The 26812-nt window shown below is 39.0% G+C and overlaps 1 protein-coding gene and 1 long non-coding RNA gene across 2 annotated transcripts in view; both read right to left on the minus strand.

Annotated features, from left to right (window-relative positions):
* tgfbr2b (transforming growth factor beta receptor 2b) overlaps window positions 1–13275 on the minus strand; it is a 64081-nt gene extending 50806 nt beyond the window's left edge. Inside the window, exon 1 of the mRNA XM_061882128.1 lies at window positions 13025–13275. Within this exon, the coding sequence (XP_061738112.1) occupies window positions 13025–13097 (73 nt within the window). The 5' untranslated portion in view covers window positions 13098–13275. The remainder of the gene's footprint in view (window positions 1–13024) is intronic.
* A 6413-nt stretch (window positions 13276–19688) lies between these two features.
* Window positions 19689–26812, minus strand: part of LOC133539460 (uncharacterized) — a 101822-nt gene continuing 94698 nt past the window's right edge. The window contains exon 3 of the long non-coding RNA XR_009803389.1: window positions 19689–20163. This is a non-coding gene — a long non-coding RNA (uncharacterized LOC133539460). The remainder of the gene's footprint in view (window positions 20164–26812) is intronic.

Here is a 26812-nt window from a genome sequence, read left to right on the forward strand (position 1 = left end):
ATTAACGTCTTTCTCCGATAAATAACAACATATCCCTATATGAGCGGGTATAACCACATAACTGTGTCAGCAATTAAGACATTAAACTGCGCACATTAAAGCCACATGACGCAGTAGGCCTGTGAGCTCAAGACAGAGTGATCGATACTGAAGCAACGACAACCGGAAGTTGATTAACATGACGTCACCAAAACCGGACAGGACGCTCCCAGTAAATGTGTCTTTTGTTGTAAAAAATAAGAACAAAAACTTTAACAAATACAAACGAAAGATATGCATATACAAACACTCAAATAAAAATTGCTTTTATTTGAGTGAACACGTCCTTTCTCTCGAGAACCAAAATCGTTTACATTTTACATTTTTTTCTCCCCCCCGAGATTAAAAAAGACGGAATTCCGACTTTAGACGGAAAAATCACATGCCTGCTTGTTGAGCAAATTTATCCATAGTGCCATAATAATAAGGGTGATCATTTTGGTCACGCCGTAGTATGAAATGTTACTATCGTTACATCCCTAAATTGCGCGTTGAAGGACTCTTGTGAGTTAAATCTTTAGATTAAATAATGCTGTATTTTTGTATTTCGTCATTGAATATACATGTTTCACTGATTAGGTCAAGCTCAGTGTCAAGTTGATGCACGGCCCAAAAATTGCTAAAGGAATCTTTCAAAGAGAGATATCCTAAATGCTAATACTAACTGTGAAAAAAAACACCAATATTTGTCTTAAAGATTATGGGTGACATTTAGCCTTTTTACTAAATTATTGTGTTATAAATTACATGATGACGTATTGTTTGCCCGACACCCCAACTCGGGGATCCCATTACCACAAGTAGATTGCCGACCTGTCCGAAACACAGTTTGTAGTGTTTCTTCAAAAAGAAACTGAAATCATACCTATTAACCACCTAGGGGCAGTATAGTTCGGTTGGTAGAGCGGACGTGCCAGGTACTTGAGGGTTGCAGGTTCGATCCCCGCTTCCGCCATCCTAGTCACTGCTGTTGTGTCCTTGGGCAAGACACTTTACCCACCTCCTCCCAGTGCCACCCACACTGGTTTACATGTAAAAATTGGATATTGGGTTTCACTATGTAAAGCGCCTTGAGTCACTAGAGAAAAAGCGCTATATAAATATAATTCACTTCACTATCTCTAATGCCTCATGTGGGGTAGACTACTGTTTGATTGTCCTTGGTTGAATAAATGTATGTATGTATGTATGTGTATGCTTGCTTTTGTGCTCCTATTTTGTGTTTATCATATCGCGTTTTTATGCTTGCCACCGTGTTTCAGCATTCCATGAATATGCTGACCCCTGGACCTCCTACTAAAACAGGGGTTGGAAACCTTTTTGGCTGAGAGAGCCATGAAAGCCAAAAATATTTTAAAATGTATTTCCGTGAGAGCCATATAATATTTTTAACACTGAATACAACTGTCAGGTTCAAACACTGATGACATCTATTAAACAGACAAGAAGCAAGGAATTAAACAGAAACTGGATTCAATTTAGCTCAATGAAAAGAAACCCGTAGACCTGTACCCTTGTACAGTGTCGTCCCACACTCTGACAAGATAATTCTACGCCTCCTCTTTCATTTGGACTTTCCCAGATTACAACAACTAAATGCGTGTATCTCTTATTCTTTTTAATAAACATTGTTATTCTGAAGCTAACCGATAATAAATAAAATACTTTTGACCATTAATGCGACTTCTTGAACAGGTGCAGTAGAAACGGTTGGATGGATTCAAATGCATGAGAATGTGTTATATTTTGAACGTTATTTTAACACTGTGATTACCAGCGGAATTATTCGTTACTTATCGTGTTAAGCAACGTCCGCTAAGATTTATCTGAGAGCCACATACAGTCATCAAAGAGCCACAGGTTCCCTACCCCTGTACTAAAAGTTTCTTCTAGCTTATCTGGGGGACCCTTTCACGTACCACCATCCCTTAATGGATATTCACTACTGTTGTAATCTAATAAGGTATTGTGAATAAACATGAAACTTTTACCTAAGATAATGAATAATTGTAATTAAAATGGTGATTTCAATATTGATATAAATAAGTGCGAAGATTATTTTGGCCATAATTGTGCAGCCCTATGGTGAGATTAACCGGTTAGCAAAAATGCACATTAATGTATGAATGCATCAGTATTTTATTATTGCAAAATTTAAGGTGGATCGGATCTTACCCTGTTATCGGGATGTAAGAATAACTAGTATTGATAATAACCAGGGTAAAACTCCTGACAGTTAGTATAACCATTTTAAAATTAAAATGATTTAAAACCGTGATCGATAACTGCAATATGATACACTCACGGACTGACTGGTGCCAGCTAGGACTGCTGAACAGAGTAAGACGCCACAATGCCTGCCAGAAATAATAACTCACCAGTTTTATTTGCTACACATTTTAAATGTAAATAAATTCAAAGTATTAGAGTATGCATGCATACATGCATACATACATACATACATACATACATACAATCGAACTGCAACTACCTGCTGGTTCTAATGTGTATGTTAGTGTGGTATGATGTTCATTGTTCTCATGGTCTGTGAACACACAGGGTCTTTGGGGAATGAAGAAGTGTTGTTGTGTGTCTCGGAGTGGAGCACGGAGGCGGATGTGTGTGCGTAGAGAAAATACTTTTTGGAATTGGGCCCGTTAGTATAAAATTAGCAATGAAAGCTAAAAAAGAGCGTCGGACTTTGTGTGTGTTCTTCTGGATGCTACATTATATTATGTTTTGATTTATTTAGTTTTCACGTAAAAAAATATATTTTTAAGGTGTGGTGCAAAACATATTACCGTGGCGCAAGGAGAACTCTGCTAAAACTAAAACACTATTACAAAACCCACAACCAGTGAAGTTGGCATGTTGTGTAATTCGTAAATAAAAACAGAATACAATGATTTGCAAATCCTTTTCGACTTATATTCAATTGATTAGACTGCCAAAACAATATAGTTAATGTTCGAACTGACAAACATTTTTTTTTTTTTTTAAACAATCATTAACTTACAATTTAATGGCAGCAAAACATTGCAAAAAAGTTGGCACAGGAGCATGTTGATAAATGGCTTTCACTTTGCATAGTAGTAATAGTTAACTTGCACTTACAGATGTAGTGACAAACTGTAATAACGGAAAGTGGTTTTCTGAAGTGTTCCTGAGCCCATGTGGTGATATCCTTTACACACTGATGGCATTTGATTTGGTTTTTGTTGCAGTACCGCCTGAGGGGTCAAAGGTCACAGGCATTCAATGTTGGTTTTCGGCCTTGACGCTTACGTGCAGTGATTTCTCCAGATTCTCTGAACCTTTTGATGATATTACAGACCGTAGATGGTCACATCCCTAAATTTCTTGCAATAGCTTGATGAGAAATGTTCTTAAATTGTTCGACAATTTGCTCATGCATTTGTTCACAAAGTGGTGAACTTCACACCATCCTTGTTTGTGAACGACTGAGCATTTCATGGAAGCTGCCTTTATACCCAATCATGGCACCTACCTGTTCCCAATTAACCTGTTCACCTGTGGGATGTTTCAAATAAGTGTTTGATGACCATTCACCAACTTTCTCAGTCTTTTTTGCCTCTTGTGCCAGCTTTTTTGAAACATGTTGCAGGCATCAAATTCCAAATGAGCTAATATTTGCAAAAAATTAAGTTTACCTGTTTGACCGTTAAGTATCTTGTCTTTACAGTGTATTCAATTGAATATAGGTTGAAAAGGATTTGCAAATCATTGTTTTTTACAATTTAAACAATGTGCCAACTTCACTGTTTTTTGCATAAGAAACACAAAACATGCAAAATAGTGGGTTTCATTTTACTTAGTTAAAAAAAACACTGTCAAAAGTTTTGAAGTGTGTGTATAAGTACTATGTGAACACATTCAACAATAACGCAATAATGATAACCGTGATATGAAATGTTCATATTGTTACATCTCTACTTTTGGGCTAAAGGTGGAAGGAAAGGGTCAACCAACAATTGTTATGTGACCGAATCCAGCTAGTGCACTAATATTGCTAAAACTAATTCAAAATAAACATATCTTATAAGGCCAGTAGATGAAACCCGACATCCTCGCAGTATCTGCTGTGAAGAAGCTCAGAGTCAGTTTGGACATGCTTGACTTTACAGGCCAGGGGGAAAAGTTGGTGTGGATGTGCCACAAAAAGCCTCTTTGTCAGTCTGAGGGGTGGAGTCAGCTTTGCAGCTTGCTTTTGCAAATGTACAGCACAACCTGCAAAGCAACATTTTGTTCATGTTCTGGCAAAAACAAAATGTAGAGGAGTACCTCAACTTATGGGTTTCTTTGACGAAGCTCTTAACTCAAAACCCTTGTATCTCAAACAAGTCAACTTCTTTGTGTGTTACACAAACATGGCCAGTAAATCTGATTTTGGTTCAACGTCAACTTCTATGTCCATCTCTAGCTGTAAGATCATGCTTGCAAGTAAGACAAAATGTTTTTGGGCAGATATGACAGAGTTGATTGGGGCATTTGCTACACCAAATAATGGCAGGGATGCTTTTACTCAATTTAAAACGGGGGGATATGATATGATTTTTTTTCTAAATTCAAAACACTTCCTCTTGGACTACATAACATGTAATGGCGGTTCTTTGGTCAAAATGTTGCATAGATTATATTTTACAGACCGCCTTCTGACAGTCTCTTCAGGATGCGCTATTCTGTGTAAATTTAAAGTTAATGTCCAATGATAGTTACACAAACACTAGGTGTAGTGAAATGATCCTCTGGATTTGACCCATCCCCATGTTCACCCCCAGGGAGATGAGGGGAGCAGTGACCAGCAGCGGTGGCAACGCTCAGGAATCATTTTGGTGATATAACCCCCAAGTCCAACCCTTGATGCTGAGTGCCAAGCAGGGAAGCAATGGGTCCCATTTTTATAGTCTTTGGTATGACTCGGCCGGGGTTTGAACTCACGACCTTCCAGTGTCAGGGCGGACACTTTAACCACAAAGCCACTGAGCAGGTACGTGCTTCCACTTTGACGGTGTCTTCTCCCTGTCATCCATGTTGTAGTTTTTAGCGCTTCCATATAGAGTCCACTAACATACATAAGTTCAAACTATACACTTGAAGGCTGGGCGATAGGGAAAAAAAAGTTAATATGTATTAACAGCTGACAACTGTTATTTTGTTCATACACACACACACAGCATAGTCTGGCGGTAGTTTGGCTTCAAGCGGGAAAATGTTGAGCAATCATGCGGCAAAAGCGTTGCACTGCTAATTTGTAGCATCATTTGAAAAGTGACCCGCGAGAGAATGAAGAGTGCATGAAACTGCATTTCAACATCTCTGTTTGGTGCCACACCCACAAAATGCCAAAGCAACAATTTTCACATCAACGCCGTATGAAAAAAAAATCAACAACCGAAGGAGATAACAGCAGGATCCTACCACAGAACGATGGACACACTATTCGATTTCCTACTATGCAGCTCATTTTTATTTGAATGTTCTTGAAATATCTTGTGTGACATCATGAACAAAAGTGCACTTTATTTGTTTTAAACTATTGTAGTGGCGTTCTGTACAAAAGGTAAACTTTTAATTTAGTGTTGTTTTGATGTCATCTTAGTGACATCATGCACAAAAGTGCACTAATAGCTTGTTTTAAAATGTCTATGACAATCTTGCACTTTCTGTTTTGGAAATGACATGAATGTTTGTGCCACTGCTTAATAACTGTTTAATAGATACAGTTTTGGTAAATTGACTTAGTTGTGATTTCTCTCTCTGCATGAAAGTTTAAAATGAGCATATGTTAATGCAGTATGAACAAGAATTTTTTAATGTAGACACATAGAATCATCATACTGCTGTGCTTATATGCATCAAGTGTTCATTCAAGGCGAAGGCAAAATATCGTGATATATATTGTGCATTGTGTCATGGCCCAAAAATATTGAGATATTAATAAAAAGCCATATCGCCCAGCCCTAGTTGGAGCGAGAGGTCGCGCACATATACGGACACAAACTCTGTCACAAAAACACGCACAAACGTACAGAAACACACACATTTACAGACACACACACACAGAATCATGGTCAATAAAGGTGTATTATACCGAGAATCGTTGCTTCCCTACTGTTTATTATTACGGGAACTTCTAACAGACAGTTCCGCCATGTAATCAAACTCAAATTAATCGCGATCAATGATCACGATCATAAAATCGCCCAGCCTTAGTTTGAATTAGAAATGGCAACAGAGGAGGATGCATGCGCATGTACGAGCCAGTCTGCCCCCACAACAGGAGGATACACAAAAAGAAGGAGCTTATTGCGTAAGGTGTTGGACTACAATGGCGGATTCGTGCAAAGCACTTAGGGAAAACTTCTACCATATATGGCACACTTGGGGGGAAAAACGTCATAGGTTGTTCAAATTCCAAAACGTCTTGTTTGGAGGGAGTACGGTAAGAATGTCTGATAAAACTCTCCACCATGCCTTTATGGTTTGATTTAAAATGTTCAGGACTTACATAGATTCTAAATACAAAAAAAACAAAACAGGACAAATAGGTAAAAAAGTTGGTTTTGCATTATAAGTACCCTTAAAAGCAATACAATTACCCGAAAAGAAAGCAATTATCTTAAAACACTTAACTTGAAGCACTTGTAAGTTAAATTACTACATTCCCTTTGTTTGCTTTCAGGTAAGATATGAAAATAAACACTACAAAAATGAATTTCTCTGTGCGATTTTTTTTTTTTTTTTTTATTCGCTCTCAGAAGTAAAAAAGGTTAGAGACTACCTGCGGGCTGACAAGCAATTTTTATTTAATATAATTAAATAAAAAGCGATCCGGGGTGGACCACTCGGCTGTGCATCGGATGGGGACATCTCTGCGCTGCTGACCCGTCTTCGCTTGGTATGGTCTTCTGCTGGCCCCACTATGGACTGGACTCTCACTATTATGTTAGATCCACTATGGACTGGACTTTCACAATATCATGTTAGACCCACTCGACGTCCATTGCTTTTGGTCTCCCCGAGAGGGTGGGAGGACAACATATGTGGTCCTCTCCAAGGTTTCTCATATACATTCACATCAACGTCCCACTGGGGTGAGTTTTTCCTTGCCCTTATGTGGGCTCTGTACCGCGGATGTCGTTGTGGCTTGTGCAGCCCTTTGAGACACTTGTGATTTAGGGCTACAGTATATCAATAAACATTGATTGATTCATAATTAGTGACAGTGAAAAATATAGACGTATGTTCTACTAACCCACTAATGCAGGTGTGTACACACTTTTTCCCCACAAAAGACCGCACACTGGAAAATGAAAAACTTCAGAGTAATTTTGATGTTTTTCATTTTCAGAAGCAATACAATATATATTGTAATCATTAGGGCTCCCCTCGTATTTAGCGAACGTTTAACATCTTTGGATATTTCTCATTGCTGAGAGCTCAAACCACGCGTAAATGGTTTTGTGTGTCTGTATGCGGAGTAAAACTATGGAACAAACTGGACTTACAACACAAGCAATGCCAAACTATTAATCGATTTAAACCAGGGGTCTCATAAACGCGGCCCGCGAGACGTTATTTTGCAGCCCCCACCTTACGATGAAAGTGTAATGTTAGTGCGGCCCGAGAGTTTTATATGAATGGCGCTTGACAGCGTTGCGTGCGGACCTGAAGGATTCTACCAATCACGGTGTGGTATGTCCGGTATAGCCCGTTTGGGGCTAATTGTGCTACCGTAACTGTAAACTCCAAGGCGAGCCTCCTCCACCCGGAACGTTCTGGGTTGCCTACCCCTGCGTTAGTGGAAAAGCGGCAAATGAGTGAAAGCGACAAAAACGTTGCCATGGAGACGAGGGTTTCTTACGGGCCTGGCTGCAGTCACACCACAACACCTATCAGTCAGTAATAACAGTCCTCAATAACCTGGACCAATTCAAATCGTTATTTGTGTTTTTATTGTTTAATTTAAAATTAAAATAAAAAATAAAGACATTTAAAAATATATTTTTTAAGAAATCTTTTCTTGCGGCCCAACCTCACCCAGACTCTGCATCCAGTGGCCCCCAGGTAAATTGAGTTGGAGAACCCTGATTTAAACTATTATACAAACATTGGGTCTGGTTCAAATATAGAGATGCGGGTCTTTAATTTGACCTCCTGTTGTACTCTGTCTCGAAGTGTTAACGTGCTCAATGTTTACTTATCGTTATTGCTATGTTGTCTATTACCATTATTTGTATTTTGTCCCTTACCATTGTTGGTATGTTCATTCTGCCTACATTGTTGATACAAATTATTGTTACAGTGTAATAATTGTTACCTGTTGTAATGCCACCATGATACATTTGTATAATCCTTAAAGTAACAGTGAAACTCAATGTGTTAATCACTGAATTGAGAAAACGGGGGTAGAATCAAATAAGGTATCTTCATCCCACTCGCTTTCAGGCAAAACTGGACCATCATCCTTACATACTGCACATCAGTGTTTTTCAACCAATGTGCCGTGGTGTGCCATGGGAGATTATCTAATTTCACCTATTTGGGTTGAAAATATTTTTTCAAACCAGTAATTATAGTCTGCAAACTATGTGTTGTTGTTGAGTGTCGGTGCTGTCTAGAGCTCGGCAGAGTAACCGTGTAATACTCTTCCATATCAGTAGGTGGCAGTCGGTAGCTAATTGCTTTGTAGATGTCAGAAAGAGCGGGAGGCAGTGTGCAGGTAAAAAGGTGTCTAATGCTTAAACGAAAAATAAACAAAAGGTGAGTGCCCCTAAGAAAAGGCATTGAAGCTTAGGGAAGGCTATGCAGAACAGACTTAAATCCAAACTGGCTACAAAGTAAACAAAAACAGAATGCTGGACGACAGCAAAGACTTAACGTGGAGCAAAGACGGCATCCACAAAGTACATCCGAACATGACATGACAATCAACAATGTCCCCACAAAAAAGGATAAAAAAAACAACTGAAATTGCTAAAACTAAGTAGATGCCTGAAATATCGCTCAAAAGGAAGACATGAAACTGCTACAGGAAAATACCAAAAAAAGAGAAAAAAGCCACCAAAATAGGAGCGCAAGACAAGAACTAAAACACTGCACACAGAAAAACAGCAAAAAAAACTTAAAATAAGTCAGGGCGTTATGTGACAGGTTGTGACTGTACACCTACTTTGAGACAAGAGCTATATTGATGCATGGTTGGTTACGGTTTAAAGTCATATTCAACAATTGCGACAACGACTTTTTACTGTCAACCGATTTTCATTTTTTTATGTTTTCTGCAAGAGGTGTTTTTTCAACGAAAAACAAATGTGCCTTGGCTCAAACAAGGTTGAAAAATACTGTCATAAGCTCCTGTGAGTAACTTTTATTTTATTTTCCAACTTCGAGAAAACTTGCAAACAGTCCCTTTAAGGGGTGTTTAATTTGAGACAGCCTTGACACAGTGATGGGAAGGGAGGAAAAAGGGGTGTCCATGCATGCCTGGGCACTCATGTTAGGCAATTATACAATTAGTGCAACCCCTCTCAGAGAGAGTGTCATTTCAACCCAGCAGGGTGGCTTTGGAAAGGGTGAAGAGGAGTAATTGTCGCCCGGGGCGACGTCTAATTGTGGGGAGCATGGAGGAGGATTAGGAGTGAGACGGATGAACGCATAACTCTCTTCCTCGGAGGGGGGGCTGCTAAACCTGTTAGCTATGTGGCCAGCACACCAAAGATGGACATATCTGTGCAAAGGTCCGCCCCTGGAGCTAATGTAACGTTTCTCACACTCAAACTACTAAACCAGGGGTGTCCAAACTTTTTCCACTGAGGGCCGCACACTGTAAAATCAAAGCACACGGGGGCCAAATTGATATTTTTTCATTTTCAAAACCAATACAATATACACTTTTTTTTATTTTTTATTGTTGGGGCTCCCTCAAGTTAGGTCTTAAGGACCCAGAAGGGTTTCCGTCTTAAACAAGGTTCAAAATAAGTATTTTTTTTTTTCATAAAACCCTTGAATCTTTAATTCTACTTCATTATTTTTTTTTTTACTTTTTACGAGCTTTTTGTCGAAACCCTATTTTTTGAGGAAAAATACAAAATATAAATAAATGATAAATGGGTTGTACTTACAATATTTTTCCCAAAAAGATTTACACAGTGAAATATTTAATGTGAAATAATTGGATCCCTAAATAGGTCAATAATTCATAGCAAAATTGATTTGAATTTTTTGTTTTTTCGGTTGTTTTTAGCAAAGACTGTTATTACATTCCACTAAAATCCTTCGGGATCCAAAAGTGCCCCATTCATAAAAAGGTCATGCTTTTTAAAAATGTTTTAATTTTTCATTCAACACTTAAATCTCTCTATCAGCTTCAGATAATATATATTGTAATTGGTTTAGTACAGGGGTGTCCAAAGTGCAGCCCAGTGGCCATTTGCGGCCCGCAGCTAATTGTTTAGTGGCCCGCCACACATTCTGGGAATGTTATTGCAAAAATAACAAAAAAAAACACTATAAAAAAGTACAATGGAGTGAAATCCAATGTGCAAAAGTTGCAATGTTGACACAAAGCTGCCATGCAGGCTGTTTGTTTTTCTTTTGTCTTTCTTTATTTTATTGCCAATGCTAAAAAAAAGTTAAAAAAAAATTTATATAATGAATTATTGACCTATTTAAGGCTCCAATTACTTCAAATATTTCACTTTATGTTTTATGTGGAAAATATAATGTGCATATATTGTGTGGTTGCCATATACATGTGTTTTATTTGACAAAAGAACATAAAACCAACAAAATAATAGTTCAAACGTAGAATCGACAGATATATCTGAAGTTGATCTTGTAACTTAAGTGTTGAAAGTAAAACAAATAATAATAAAAATGTATCACTTTATGAGTGGGGGACCTTTTGGATCCCAAAGATATTTAGTGGGATTTTAATTATTTTTTCACTGTGATTACTCAGAAATAATAATACATTTAAATCAATGGTGTCCTGCATTTTGATCTTTTTAGGGCTTCAATTACTTAATGTTACTGCATATTTCAGTTTTACTATAAAAAACAAAGTTGTCTTGTATAGGGATGGCGTGGCACAGTGGAAGAGTGGCCGTGCGCAACCCGAGGGTCCCTGGTTCAATTCCCACCTGGTACCAACTTCGTCACATCCGTTGTGTCCTGAGCAAGACACTTCACCCTTGCTCCTGATTGGTGCTGGTTAGCGCCTTGCATGGCAGCTCCCGCCATCAGTGTGTGAATGGGTAAATGTGGAAGTAGTGTCAAAAGCGCTTTGAGCACCTTGAAGGTAGAAAACCGCTATACAAGTACAACCCATGTATCATTTATTTATCATTTGTCTTTGACTGAAAAGGCATAAATCCTTTTCAGTCCTGAAGTTGAAATAGAGATTTACTGTAAGCGTTACATAAAAAAAGGAAAATAATAATTAGACTTATTTTTAACATGTCAATGACGGAGACCCTTTATGGTCCCTGGGAGTCCTAAAGGTAAAAAAAAAAAAAAAAGAAAAATGGATGGATGGATGGATGGATATTTTATTATGGTTGGAAAATGAAAAATATCAAAACGGCCCCCGCGTGGTTTAATTTTTCCGTGTGTGGCCCTCAGTGGAAAAAGTTTGGACATCCCTGGTTTAGTATATTTATAATAACAATCAATAGTATAATTAGTATTAGTATATAATTAGTATGGAGGAAAAAATCAAATTTTGACATTTTTCATGTTTTTATGTTTGTTTTTTTCATGTCCTTTTTGTCCTTAAATCAATCAATTTATAGCAACATTGATTTTTTGAGAAATGATTTAAAAAATGGTTGATATTAGAGTCAACAATGCCACTTTTTCTCGTTGCATTTCACTAATTGGCTCTTTTAGTCCACTTTTTGTTTAAACAAATATACCGTATTTCCTTGAATTGCCGCCGGGTGCGCTAATTAATTGAAAACCTCTTCTCATTCCTGCGCTTACCAAAGGCATGCGGTAAAAGTAAGCATGCGCTAATTATTTTAAAACCTCTTCTCACTCCGGCACTTACCAAAAGGTATGCAGTAAAAATTTGAGTCTGATGTAAGCTTGGACCTTAAATCCTACTGAATAGCTCTTAATCGAGGGGTTAGTGCGTCTGCCTCACAATACGAAGGTCCTGCAGTCCTGGGTTCAAATCCAGGCTCGGGATCTTTCTGTGTGGAGTTTGCATGTCCTCCCCGTGAATGCGTGGGTTCCCTCCGGGTAGTCCGGCTTCCTCCCACTTCCAAAGACATGCACCTGGGGATAGGTTGATTGGCAACACTAAATTGGCCCTAGTGTGTGAATGTGAGTGTGAATGTTGTCTGTCTATCTGTGTTGGCCCTCCGATGAGGTGGCGACTTGTCCAGGGTGTACCCCGCCTTCCGCCCGATTGTAGCTGAGATAGGCGCCAGCGCCCCCCGCGACCCCAAAAGGGAATAAGCGGTAGAAAATGGATGGATGGATGGATAAAATCAGCCTCCTCCATTTTGAAAATGATGACAGGGGAAGTTTCACGAGTTTGACCAGGCGGTAATACTAAGCATGCGCTAATTATTTTGGGAAGAGAGTTTGACCAGGCAGTAATTCAAGGCAGGCGCATACTATATGCCCTGTGGCAATTCAAGGAAATACGGTATATACTTTAGTATTTTTAGAACGATGTGTTGCGGGCCGGTAAAACATTAGCTGCAGGCCACACTTTGGACACCCCTGTACTAAACAAACAAGCACACCAATGGCGGCTAACACGTTATGTTCACGCCTTGAACGCGTGCCAAACACCTGTATTAAAAATTTGTTTTTGTTTTTTTAAACAAATTTAAAAAAAGACACGACATCGTCACAGTATAACTTGCTAGCTGTGTAGGTGTTTAGGAATTAAATTTTTTTTTTTTTTTAAGTTTAAAAACTTTTTTGGGGCAGTAAAATTGCGACTCACCCGTCTGCTCGAACACAACACTCGCACAGAGTATTGCTCCACACCAGAAAGCGGAAACGCGAAGAGGCTCCATTAAGAGGCGGACAATAACACTTTCTTTCTCATTAATTAAGCCGGGCCTCGGCGGGGAGTTAATATCCAGGCTGGAGCGAACTTTCTTCGGTCCGCTTCTTTACTCCCTCGCTGCCCTGGGAGAGTAAACAGAGGAGGTAGGACGTGCTCGGTGTGAGTCACTGTAGCACTTTCATGCAACAGGAAATCTTCAGAGGGGCTGGACTTACTTTTTTTTTCTTTTTTTTTTTCTTCCTCCTTCTAAAAGTCAAACTCGTGTGCTCTTCTAAAGTCTTCAAGTCTGTCATTAGACGGCAACTCGAAATGACATGTTCGGAAATAACTTCAAAAACGTACCATTTCCACCAATAGGAGTCAAAGTGGTTGAATGTGTGTTTGTTTTGTTATCTGCATTTCAAAACAAATGTTGAAAGATCAGTACACACCATTTTCTACCGCCTCTCCCGTTTGGGGTCGTGGGGTTAAAGTTAAATTACCAGGTGTGGTGAAATTTGACCCATCCCCTTGTTCACCCCCTGGGAGGTGAGGGGAGCAGTGGGCAGCAGCGGTGGCTCTGCCCGGGTATCATTTTTGGTGATTTAACCCCCAATTCCAACCCTTGATGCTGAGTGCCAAGTAGGGAGGTAATAGGTCCCATTTTTATAGTCTTTAGTATGACACGGCCGGGCTTTGAACTCACAACCTACCATTCTCAGGGCAGACACTCTATCCCAGGGGTCGGGAAACTTTTTGGCTGAGAGAGCCATACAAGCCAAATATTTTTAAAAGTATTTCCGTGAGAGCCATTTCATTTTTTCATATATATATATATATATATATATATATATACAATAAATACTTGACTTTCAGTAAATTGTAGCTGTATATATATATATATATATATATATATATATATATATCAATGATTATATATATAGCCCTAAATCACTAGTGTCTCAAAGGGCTGCACAAACCACAACACAAACCACAACGACATCCTTAGTAGAGCCCACATAAGGGCAAGAAAAACTCACACCCAGTGGGACGTCGGTGACAATGATGACTATGAGAAACATTGGAGAGGACCGCATATGTTGGGGGTGGGGACCGAAAGCAATGGATGTCGAGCGGGTCTAACATGATATTGTGAAACATCAATCCATAGTGGATCAAACACAACCGCGAGAGTCCAGTTCAAAGTGGATCCAACACAGCAGCGAGAGTCCCCTCCACAGCGGAGCCAACAGGAAACCACCCAAAGCGGAGGCGGATCTGCAGCGCAGAGATGTCCCCAGCCGGTACACTGGTGAGCGGTCCATCCTGGGTCCCAACTCTGGACAGCCAGTACTTCATCCATGGCCACCGGTCCGGACCCTCTCCACAAGGGAGAGTGGGACGGAGGAGAAAAAGAGAAGAAACGGCATGGATACAATAAATTTAAATTTAAATACAATAAATAATCATTGTATTTAAAGGCTAGAGTATACAAATTAGTTTTAAGGTGAGACTTAAATGCTTATACTGAGGTAGCATCTCGAACTGATACCGGGAGGGCATTCCAGAGTACTGACGCCCGAACGGAAAACGCTCTATAGCCCACAGACTTTTTTTGGGCTCTGGGAATCACTAATAAGCCAGAGTCCTTTAAACGCAGATTTCTTGCCGGGACATATGGTACAATACAATCGGCAAGATAGGCTGGTGCTAGACCTTGTAGTATTTTATACGTAAGTAGTAAAACTTTAAAGTCATATATATATATATAAATAAAATAAATACTTGAAATTCAGTGTTCATTTATTTACAGATTTACACACACATAACACTCATCTACTCATTGTTGAGTTAAGGGTTGAATTGTCCATCCTTGTTTTTCTAACCATATGCATGTACAGTAGATGGCAGTATTGTCCTGTTTAAGAGTGTCACAACGTTTCTGTTTAGGCAGACGAACTGCTTTACGGTAGACGAGAAATGGACTGCTGTTTTTGTGTGCTTTTTTAACGCGCTGGGAGGATGTTAATGAAACTGCCTAACAATAAACCCAGATAAGAAACCAATAACTCGCCCTCTATCATTCTACAGTTATAACGTCATTTGGCAGACACGCTCTTTATACTCGTCACTCAGGTCCGCATGGAGCTGGAGCTGGAGGGAGCGTGGCCTCCAGCTCTGCCTGAATTTCGGGAGATTTTCGGGAGAAAATTTGTCCCGGGGGAGGCGCTGAATTTCGGGGAGTCTCCCGGAAAAACCCTGAGGGTTTGCAAGTGTGCACAGATTACAACTAAATGCGTGCATTTTTAAGTAAGTCCAACATTTTTAGAGGATGATAAGTTTCTTATTCTTTTTAATAACATTGTTATTCTGAAGCTAAACAACAATAAATAAAATATTTCTTACCATTAATGGACTTCTTGAACAGGTGCGGTAGAAACCGGATGGATGGATTAAAATGCATGAGAATGTTTTATATTTTGAACGTTATTTTTTAACACTTGGGGCCCCTGCCCCAAGTGGAGGAGTTCAAGTACCTAGGAGTCTTGTTCACGAGTGGGGGAAGAGTGGATCGTGAGATCGACAGGCGGATCGGTGCGGCGTCTTCAGTAATGCGGACGTTGTACCGATCCGTTGTGGTGAAGAAGGAGCTGAGCCGGAAGGCAAAGCTCTCAATTTACCGGTCGATCTACGTTCCCATCCTCACCTATGGTCATGAGCTTTGGGGTCATGACCGAAAGGATAAGATCACGGGTACAAGCGGCCGAAATGAGTTTCCTCCGCCGGGTGGCGGGGCTCTCCCCTTAGAGATAGGTTGAGAAGCTCTGCCATCCGGGAGGAAACTCACAGTAAAGCCGCTGCTCCTCCACATCGAGAGGAGCCAGATGAGGTGGTTCGGGCATCTGGTCAGGATGCCACCCGAACGCCTCCCTAGGAAGGTGTTTAGGGCACGTCCAACCGGTAGGAGGCCACGGGGAAGACCCAGGACACGTTGGGAAGACTATGGTCTCTCGGCTGGCCTGGGAACGCCTCGGGATCCCCCCGGGAAGAGCTAGACGAAGTGGCTGGGGAAAGGGAAGTCTGGGTTTCCCTGCTTAGGGCTGTTGCCCTCCGCGACCCGACCTCGGATAAGCGGAAGAAGATGGATGGATGGATTTTTAACACTGATTACCAGCGGAGTTAATCATTACTTATCGTGTTAAGCAATGTCTGCTAAGATTCATCTGAGAGCCAGGTGCAGTCATCAAAAGAGCCACAGGTTCCCCTATCCCTGCTCTAACCACGAGGCACTGAGTAGGGGGTACTGGAGCCTATGTCAGTTGCATTCGGGCAGAAAGCGGGGTATCTACCATGAATTGATTAACGTGGACCCCGTCTTAAACAAGTTGAAAAAGTTATTCGGGTGTTACCATTTAGTGGTCAATTGTTCTGCAATGAGGTGGCGACTTCCGCCCGACTGTAGCTGAGATAGGCTCCAGCACCCCCCCACGATCCCGAAGGGAATAAGCGGTGGAAAAATAGATGGATGTACGGAATATGTGCTGTACTGTACAATCTACTAATAAAAGTTTCAACAAATCAATCAAAAACACCCTGGATAAGTCGGTACAACACTGATAGCCTCAAGATAAATGCAGGGAGGAAAAGTAGGGTGGGGCGATGCTATAGGCGCCAATCCCGTGGGTGCTTTCTTTTTCTTTCTTTCTTTAGTTTATTTTGAACATGAACACACTTACAGCATACTACGTCACATGTCATATCATTTCACTTCACATCATGTCCGAAAAGGAGTAGGAAGAAGCAAAGCTTATTTAATCCAACCCTATTCCCACTTCAGAGCGTTTACACATATAGACGTTCATTTACTAACTTGTTTTTATAGCAAAATGACATCGGTGAATGAGTAATACAGTAGTTTTGTAATATATAAATAAGTCAGTCATTATACACATACTGACATGAAGATATCTTTTTTTAAATAAGGTTGAAAGTAGGGCTGGGCGATATATCGATTTACTCGATATATCGCGGGTTTGTCTCTGTGCGATATAGAAAATAAGTATATCGTGATATTCGAGTATATTTCTCACGCAGTTGCTTTTAGCTGCTGCATTACACTACTGGCTCTTCCCACTCAGTTGCACTACCATACGTCACATACGTGTAACGCCCTCGCGGAGGAGAGAGGCAGCAGCATGGGGTAACGTTAGCTGTGATGCTAGCGGAGCCGTGCGAGTGGTAATACGAGAGAAAGAAGGTGCGAATCTGGTAACAAATGAAGGAAGATTTAATTCCCAAGAAAAACAACTGGGGGTCCATTGTCTGGCGGTGGTTTGGCTTCAAGCGGGAATATGTCGAACAGACAACCGGAATTTGTCAATTGTGGGGGAAAAGCGTTGCTACAAAAAGTAGCATTACTGCTAATATTTAGCATCATGAATGAAGAGTGCTTACTCCACATTTAAACATCTCCATTCGGTGCCACACACCCACACCATCAAAATGCAGAGGCAAACTTTTCCAGATCAACACCGTATGAAAAAAATAGTCAACAACAAAAGGAGATAATGTCTGCAGTAAACTACCACATAAGTACGAACGTTATTTGATTTCCTTTTATGCAGCCCATTTTTATTTGACAGTTATTGAAATATCGTGTGTGACATCATGCACAAAAGTGCACTTTATTTGTTTTAAACTATTGTAGTGGCGTTCTGTACAAAAAGTGCACTTTAATTTAGTGTTGTTTTGATAGGTCATCTTAGTGACATCATGCACAAAAGTGCACTAATAGCTTGTTTTAAAATATCTCTGACAATCTTGCACTTTGTTTTGAAATGACATGAATGTTTGTGCCACTGCTTAATAACTGTTTAATAAATACACTTTTGGTCAATTGACTTATTTGTGATTTCCCTCTTTACATGAAAGTTTAAAATGAGCTTATATTAATGCAGTATGAAGAAGAATGTTTTAATGTAGACACATAGAATCATCATACTGCTGTGATTATATGCATCAAGTGTTTCATACAAGGCTAAGGCAAATATGGAGATATATATTGTGTATTGCGATATAGCCTAAAAATATTGAAATATTAAAAAAAGGCCATATTGCCCAGCCCTAGTTGAAAGTGCTTCTCATAATTCTTCTTCTTTGTACTTTGTAAGCACTATTATTTTTGAACAACCTCTTAAACTGGATCATATCAGTACATTGTTTAACTTATTTACTTAATCCATTCCATAATTTAATTCCACATACTGATATGTTAAAGGTTCTAAGTGTTGTACGTGCATACAAATGTTTTAAATTAAATTTCCCTCTGAGGTTATATTTCTCCTCTTAAGTTAAGAGGAATTGTTGTACATTCTTTGATAGCAGGTTATAGTTTGCTTAGTACATCATTTTAGCTGTTTGCAATTTTTTCCGCAAATCATCGAACTTTAATATTTTTGACTCAATAAATAAAGTGTTTGTATGTTCTCTAGATCCAACAATATGTATCAGTGTAATTGATCTTTTTTGTAACACGGTTAACATTGGTGGACCTACACCTAACATCCACGGATTGATGGCAACTTTGAATATTTAAAGTATTTTTGAAATGTCATTCTTGTGGATGTTATTTTTGTGGCAAGTTTGGTCTGTTTTACAAAATAACAGCCACTAATCATATAGTCTATAACTAACATAAAGTAACCTAGATTTCATCGTGCCCAATAATTAACTAATGTCACATTTATCTTGGCTTTAAACACACAGTACAGGACGGAATGAAGGTCATACTTATTCAACAGCCATACATGTCACATTAAGGGTGGCAGTTTGAAGAATGCTGCAACTGTCATAAACATTTGCCATATAGTGAAACCACACTAAACAACGACAAAAACACATTTTGGAATAATATTTGCGCCGCAACACAACATAAATACTACAGAACAAATTCCCAGAATTCCCTGCAGCACCAACGTTTCTGGGATGCTACAATATGAACAAACGCCATTGGTGGATTCTACACCTGACATCCACTGTAACGATACTACAATGATAACATCGATATTTTTTAACATCACAAAATCTTCTTTCGTTTTTTTTTTTTATTGATATTATGTTTATAAACTCAGGGAATATATCCCTGGACACATGAGGACTTTGAATATGACTATTGTATGATCTTGTAACGACTTGGTATCAGATTTAAAACTAATTTAAAGTATCAAACAACAGAAAAATAAGTGATTATTGCAATATAACATAAGTATAGATAGAACATGTCGAAACAGAAAGTAAGCAGATATTAACAGTAAATTAACAAGTAGATTAATAATTCATTTTCTACCACTTGTCCTTAATAATTTTGACAAAATAATAGAATGATAAATGCCAATGTTACTGCATATGTCAGCAGACTAATAAGGAGCCTTTTTTTGTTTACTTACTACAAAAGACAAGTTGTCTTGCATGTTCACTATTTTATTTAAGGACAAAACGGCAATAAGAAACATCTGTTTAATGTACCGTAAGATTTTTTTGGTAAAATAAAGCCAACAATGCAATTATTTGTGGTCCCCTTTATTTTCAAAAGTTCCAAAAAGTATCGAAACACTTTTGTACTGGTGCCAAAATATTGGTATCGGGACAGAGCATCCACTGGCAGAAATGTAGATTGGCGCCTATGGGCAATACTGCAAATTATTGCCAGTATTGCCATTACTTGTGGTGGCCTAGAAGTGCAAAACACAAAAATTTCCGGAAACAAATTACAATGACAGAAAACAAAATACATTACAAAACACTCTTTCAGATTAAAAAACAAAAAGACAAAGCAGTTTACAATTTCAGAAAACACAAAAACAACAAGACAAAGCAGTTTACAATTTCAGAAAACATAAAAACAAAACAAGAAACACTTGACCATCTCAGATAACAGGAAAACAAAAGCCGAAACAACTCACAATTTCAGAAAACTAATTAATAATAGACCAAACAATTTACGGTTTCAGAAAACACAAAAACAAAAGACGAAACACCTGATAATCTCAGGTCCGTGTAGGTCCGTGTACCTTCCGTTCATTCTATTTCCAATCCTGAAATTCAAATCAAAAAATAAAATTAGGGTGTTTTTTTCGATTTTTATTATATAGTGTAGATTTTTAAACAAACAAAAAAGGGTTGATTTTCATGTTCGTCGAAAATGCAAATATGCGTGTTTATCTGTGTGGTGACAAATTGAACCAGAAGCCGTATTTTAGCTATTCCTTTGCGTTTAGCATGTTTTGAGCATAAGAGTAACATGTTTGTTCAGCCGGATTCCTATTGTCGTTTTAAAAAAGTGTCCTTAAATAGTTGTCCACCTTTTGTTTCAGAAATAAAAATAGAAAAAATGGCCGGAAATTAGATTTTAAAATTTGCATTTAAGAATTGGAAATACAATGAACGGAAGGTACACGAATCTATAATTCTGCTTCCGGTTTAATTTTACGGCAATATTTTAATGAAAATCAACCCTTTTGTTTTAAAATCTTCCATTTGTAATAAAAATCCAAAAACAGCCCTAATTTTGTTTTGGGATTTGTGTTTCAGAATTGGTATATAGGTATACGAACCCTGTGTACCTCCCGTTCATTGGATTTCGAATTCTCAAACGCAAATCATAAAACAAATTTTGGGCTATTTTTCCTATTTTTATTTCTGAAACAAAAGATGGACAACTATTTAGAAACAACGGAAACAAAATAAAAAAAAACTTTAACTCAAAACAAAATACAAAACAACTTACAAATTCAGAAAACTAATAAAAGATCAAACAATTTACAATTTCAGAAAACACAAAAACAAAAAACCCAACTACTTACAATTTCATAAACCATAAATAGAATGTCCCAATATCCCACATGGACAGCCTAGTCAGAAAATTATTTTGTTCATGTCCGCATAGCCCGAATGCAGAAGTAAATACTCGGCCGGCGAGTCCGTGTACCTTTCGTTCATTCTATTTCCAATTCTTAAATGCAAATCTAATTTATGGCAATATTTCAATGAAAATCAACCCTTTTGTTTGTTTTAAAATCTGCCATATATAGTAAAAAATCGAAAAACGGCCCAAATTTTGTTTTTTGATTTGCCTTTAAGAATTGGAAAAAGAATGAGCGGAAGGTACACGGACCCTTGACCATCTCAGAAAACACAAAAACAAAAAAAAAACACTTGGCAACCTCAGATAATGTGAAAACAAAATACAAAACACTATCTCAGTTAACGGGAAAACAAAATACAAAACAACTTACAATTTCAGAAAACAAAATAAAAGACCAAACATTTCACGATTTCAGAAAAGACAAAAACAAAACTTACAATTTCATAAAGCATGAATGGAATGTCCCTGTATCCAACATTGACAGCAAAGTCAGACAATTATTTTGTTCATGTCCGCATAGCCCGAATGCGGAAGTAAATACTCGGTGGATGTGGACAAATTAATTGTCTGACTTCGTTGTCACTGTAATTTTGGACATTCCCTGTCCAGTTTTTGGAATTGTAAGTTTGGTTTGAATTAATTTCGAACAGATATGCAATCACGATTATTTGATAACACAGTTTTACCTGAACTTAGAAGCTTAAAGAAAACTGCACTTTTTAGGTTGAATTTTACCTATTATTCACAATCCTTATGTGAGACAAGCACACGTTTTTATTATTTAAGATAGGATATAGATTGTATTCATCCCACAATGGGGACATTTTGTAGTTGCAGTGCAGATGAGTGGATTAAAGCTAAAAACACATGAAAACAAGAGGGGAACATCAAAGAACACTACGGACATCAAAGACAATAAAAGAGCACAGAGCTGATGCATATATTTGTACATACGGCTCAAAGTAAAACAACACAAAAAATGAGCAACAGGTCATATATATTGCATACATACAATTGCACCAAGCACAACAAAACACAACAAAAATACCACTTCAACACCCACATACTCACATACTGTACACTATGGTGGCCTCTAGCCTAACCACTAGCCCCCAGGCAAGAATTCGTCGAGGTCGCCGAAGCAAGCGTTTTGTTATGTCCGACACAACATTTTACAATACAAGTGTGAGGCATGATTTACAAAGTACAATCCATAATTATTTTTACCAGTTCAGGCAATGCAGCAGCTCATTATGTCAATACTGTAGCTGCATAAGCTAGTTAACGCTTTGTGATCATGGAGTAGTTTGACTAAAGAGTTAAGAGTAGTTTGTCTGCGTTAGCGCTTTCAATATCAATATCGCCAATACGTGGTTAATATTCAGTTCACAAGATTTAAATAGAGTATTGTTGGCGCTTTTTGGATGTTTCTTTTAAGAGGGCTTTATGGGTGCAATATTTTGCTCTCATTAGCTGCAGTTTTAGCCACCTTTTTTACAAATTGCAATGCATAAGAAAAGAAAAACATGTATTCTTGTCTTACGTAGGCATTGCAAAATTCCCCAAAAGTGCAGTTCCCCTTTATTTGGTTCTGTGACGCAGCTCTTTACTCAAAACACTTGTATCTCAAATCAAGGTCCCCCCATTGAAATTACTTTAACAAATGAGTGTGTGTTTTTTTGCCTACAATCTTTGTTTTACTCCAATTCCGATAATGATCAGCAAATTATAAGCAAAAATCAATTACTCGAAAATGTCCAAGTGCAACGTTTTTAAGTGGAGTATTTTGGTCGATGTCCCTCTGTTTACTTGGACTGGGATTGGTACCGAAATGTGCCGCTTCACAGTATAGCGTAGTGCAGTTCTCCCGTCCAAAGGCAAAACCCAGTAACTCAATTTTGGTCAAAATTGAGCTGATAATAATTTTGGAGTTCCTAGGTGATATGCTTTACATTAGTGTATGCGATATTGTAATTTGTTCCGTAAGTAAGCTGTTACGCGCATGGCAGGACCTAGCAACTACCACATAACCGCGTAGATACAACAGAAAAACCTAGTATCTCAAGGGACCAATCGGAGCTTCTTTGTCAGTCGCCCTATTGTCTTTAATGAGACATTTGCACGAATGGGGGCCGACGGTCAACCTGATTATGTGATATTATGGCACGAGGGGATATTTGGAAGATTGGCCCAGGACGTTGCAAGCACCTTCATTAAATGTATTGTTCTTGATTCTTCCCCTTGCATACTCTTTTGGGCAGAAAATTGTGGAGGTCAAAATAAAAACTGGATGCTGTACACGGCTCTTGCCCAATGTGCAAACGCAGAATGGGGCCCACCCGAGATTGTGATAAAATATCTGGAGAAAGGGCACACTTTCATGAGAGCAGATTCAATCCATGGCTCAATCGGCAAGAAAATGAAAGCTCAAGAAAACATCTATACGTTTGATGACTTTGTAGATCTTTGTAAGACAGCATCAAGATAGATTGGTTTTCTTTGTTTTCTCAAAATCAGCTAGAAGTGAGTTACTAGGTTTTGCTTTTGGACGGGAGATTTTGGCTCGGTCACATGTTTCTAATGTTGTGAAAAGTAACCAAATACCAGATCACTTTTTGGCACCCCTCTGTAGCAGTATTGTATACACCAGGCCTGGGCAATTATTGTGACTCGGGGGCCAAATTTAGAGAAAGAAATGTGTCTGGAACACTAGTACAAAACCTGACAATGTCTGATTGAATGCTAAAACGTTAAAAAACTAAATGGAATTTAAAGTTTTTTTACTGAATGAAACATCGAGAATGTACATGAAAATAAAGAATGTGTGATTTACGATATTAACTACAAAGGATAAAACACTGAATATTGACAACGTGAACGTCACACACACTCTCGATCAACATATTTTACAATCAAGCGAAATGCGCAAAAATTTAACAAGCACAGCGAAATATGAACGCTAAGGGTGAAACAACCCTGCCTATAATCTGATACATCACTAAGCTTTAGAACAGGGGTCCCCAAACTTTTTGACTCGGGGGCTGCATTGGGTTAAAACAATTTGGCTGGGGGCCGGGCTGTGTATATATATATTTATATATATAAGCACACGCGTACACAAGTCTCCAAAACGTTAACCGCCATGTTGCTACAATCAAAAAACATCTATCCATCCATCCATTTCCTACCGCTTGTTCCTTTTGGGGTCGCTGGAGCCTATCTCAGCTGCATTCGGGCGGAAGGCAGCGTACACTCTGGACAAGTCGCCATCTCATCACAGGGCCAACACAGATAGACAGACAACATTCACACTCACATTCACACACTAGGGCCAATTTAGTGTTGCCAATCAACCTATCCCCAGGTGCATGTCTTTGGAGGTGCGAGGAAGCCGGAGTACCCGGAGGGAGGGAACCCACGCTGTCACGGGGAGAACATGCAGATTCCACACTGAAAGATCCCGAGCCCGGGATTGAACCCAGGACTGCTCAGGACCTTCGTATTGTGAGGCAGATGCACTAACCCCTGTTCCACCGTGCTGCCCCAACAAACAAAGGAAAATATAAAAAGTAGTACTGTTTTTATAGTATATATATATATATATATATATATATATATATATATATATATATTCTTTCGTGCACTAATTGACTGAAAGAGCGCGCACTTGCCGCTGATGATGTCAAGTTATCGATGGGAAAATGCATTTTTCGACAATATGATTTGCCTGATTGGTTAGTAGAGTAAAATGGATTATAAAGGACAGATATAAAAAAAATAAAAAACAAAAATAAAATAATATAATTATTTATTTATTTTTAACTTGGGACTTCCTGCGGGCCGGATTTTGCAATTGGATTGCCTTGTTATGGTATTGCTGTGTATTGTTTTGTTGGATTGATAAAAAAATAAAAATAAAATACAAAATTTATTTAAAAAAAAAAAAAAGAGAATCGATTCTGAATCGCACAACGTGAGAATCGCGATTCCTATTCCATACCGCTAAGTAACTAGTATATCATGTAAAAGCGCAGATTCCAACCATTGAAATACTTTGTATAGTTCAAGACTTAGTCATTTGAAAACATCACTGCACATCATAATGGCAGCTACAGTTTCCAAATTAAAGATCTAAAAAAATTATTTGGGAATGTCCGGCGGGCCAGATTGAATAGCTTAACGGGCCGCATGCGGCCCCCGGGCCTTAATTTGCTCAGGTCTGGTATACACTGTCCACTCTGGTAAATAAACTGGGAAGAACATAAGCTGCGTGCTATTTTTGGCAAACAAAGTTTATGATCAGATTATATCAAAATACTGGAGAAAGAAGATCCCACTAGTATGCAACCCATACTAGTGGGTTGCACTAGTATGATGTAACTCTATTTACATACTGTGGCTGAAACATCTATCGTCATCAGGCTAATACACCCCACACTGGAAACGCAAACCAGATCAGGATTTACTTCCTCCAAGCCCTCCGCGGTAAGCGTGGTGGTTCAAATGACACCGCTTACGTCCATGAACTCCGAGAGCGTTTCCAGGCTCATTCCTTATCAATTTGTCAGCGTTAGGGTTTTATTGAAGACACACAGAGGTTAAGTCCCTATGACGCCCATATATTTCCACCATTATTGCAGAGCCGTTCAGACGTGTGTTCTTTGCTCTGCATGCTGCAGCAGTGATGTCAGCTTTCAGTCCTGACCCTTTGACCCAGCAGCTTTTATTACTCTCCACACAGGACGTCCTTTTCCTTCTTACACCCACAGCTGGCTCACTGAGCTTTGGGTGAGCCTGCTTAAAGTAAACAATGTGCAGCGCACACAGAAATGGCTTTAGTGGGCTTGACTATCTGCGTGTGGGCTGTTAAGGTGTGTGTGACGCGCTTGCTCGAGTGTGTATGACAGGCAGGAGTTCAGCGCTGCAAGATGGGGTCCGAGCCACAAGGTGGAGATCCGGCTGCACTTTTAGCCCTAAATCATTTCCTACTAACCTTTGCACAATGTTGGATTTATGGGGGTTAGGGGAGTCACTACCTCCTTCTCAGAGATGGAAAGCAAAACTCCATCTTTGGCTGTGTCTGTTCCAACAACAAACACCAAAAAACTAATGCTTGAAACAGTTTTACAAAAGCTTTCCCTCGGCCTGATGTGTTGGATGCTGCAACACACATCTCTGACCCATCTTCAGTGTTTTGTGTCACTAAAGGTTTCATTGGTGGCTATGGTCCCAGATGCCTTGAGATCATTACAAAAACTCCTCCTTTGTAATTCTGGGCTGATTTGTCACCTTTCAGAGTGACAGAGAGTCTGTACAGAGCTTTTGAGCGATGGCAATTGATTAGCGACACTAAATTGACCCGAGCGTGTGAATGTGAGTGTAAAAGGGAAAGAACGCTTAAACTGCCCTTTGATGCAAAACCAACTTTTTTTTAACTTATTGGTACCTGCTTATGTGTATTTGGGATTTGCATAAGTCCCCAAAAATTTGAAACCTAGCCTTAGAGGCATTGCAGAGATATTTACAAAACAATCTTTCCTTCCTTTGTACTTCCTCCAAACGGTCCATTCGGAAATTTGTTGAACTGTGACATCAGCAGATTATCCATACATGGTAGAAATTTACCCAAACATCCTTCCGCTAGTCAACTGTGTTTTATTTATGTAACAACATGCGACAACATCATGTCCACGATGAAACCCAATGAAGGAAAATACTCTGTTGTCGGTTGCTTTCACCAGCACAAGTCACAACATAAAACCATACTTGCCAACCCTCACGATTTTTCCGCCAGACTCCCAAATTTCAGTGCCTCTGCC

Source organism: Nerophis ophidion, linkage group LG21 (genome assembly GCF_033978795.1).
Source record: "Nerophis ophidion isolate RoL-2023_Sa linkage group LG21, RoL_Noph_v1.0, whole genome shotgun sequence".
Classification (NCBI taxonomy): domain Eukaryota; kingdom Metazoa; phylum Chordata; class Actinopteri; order Syngnathiformes; family Syngnathidae; genus Nerophis; species Nerophis ophidion.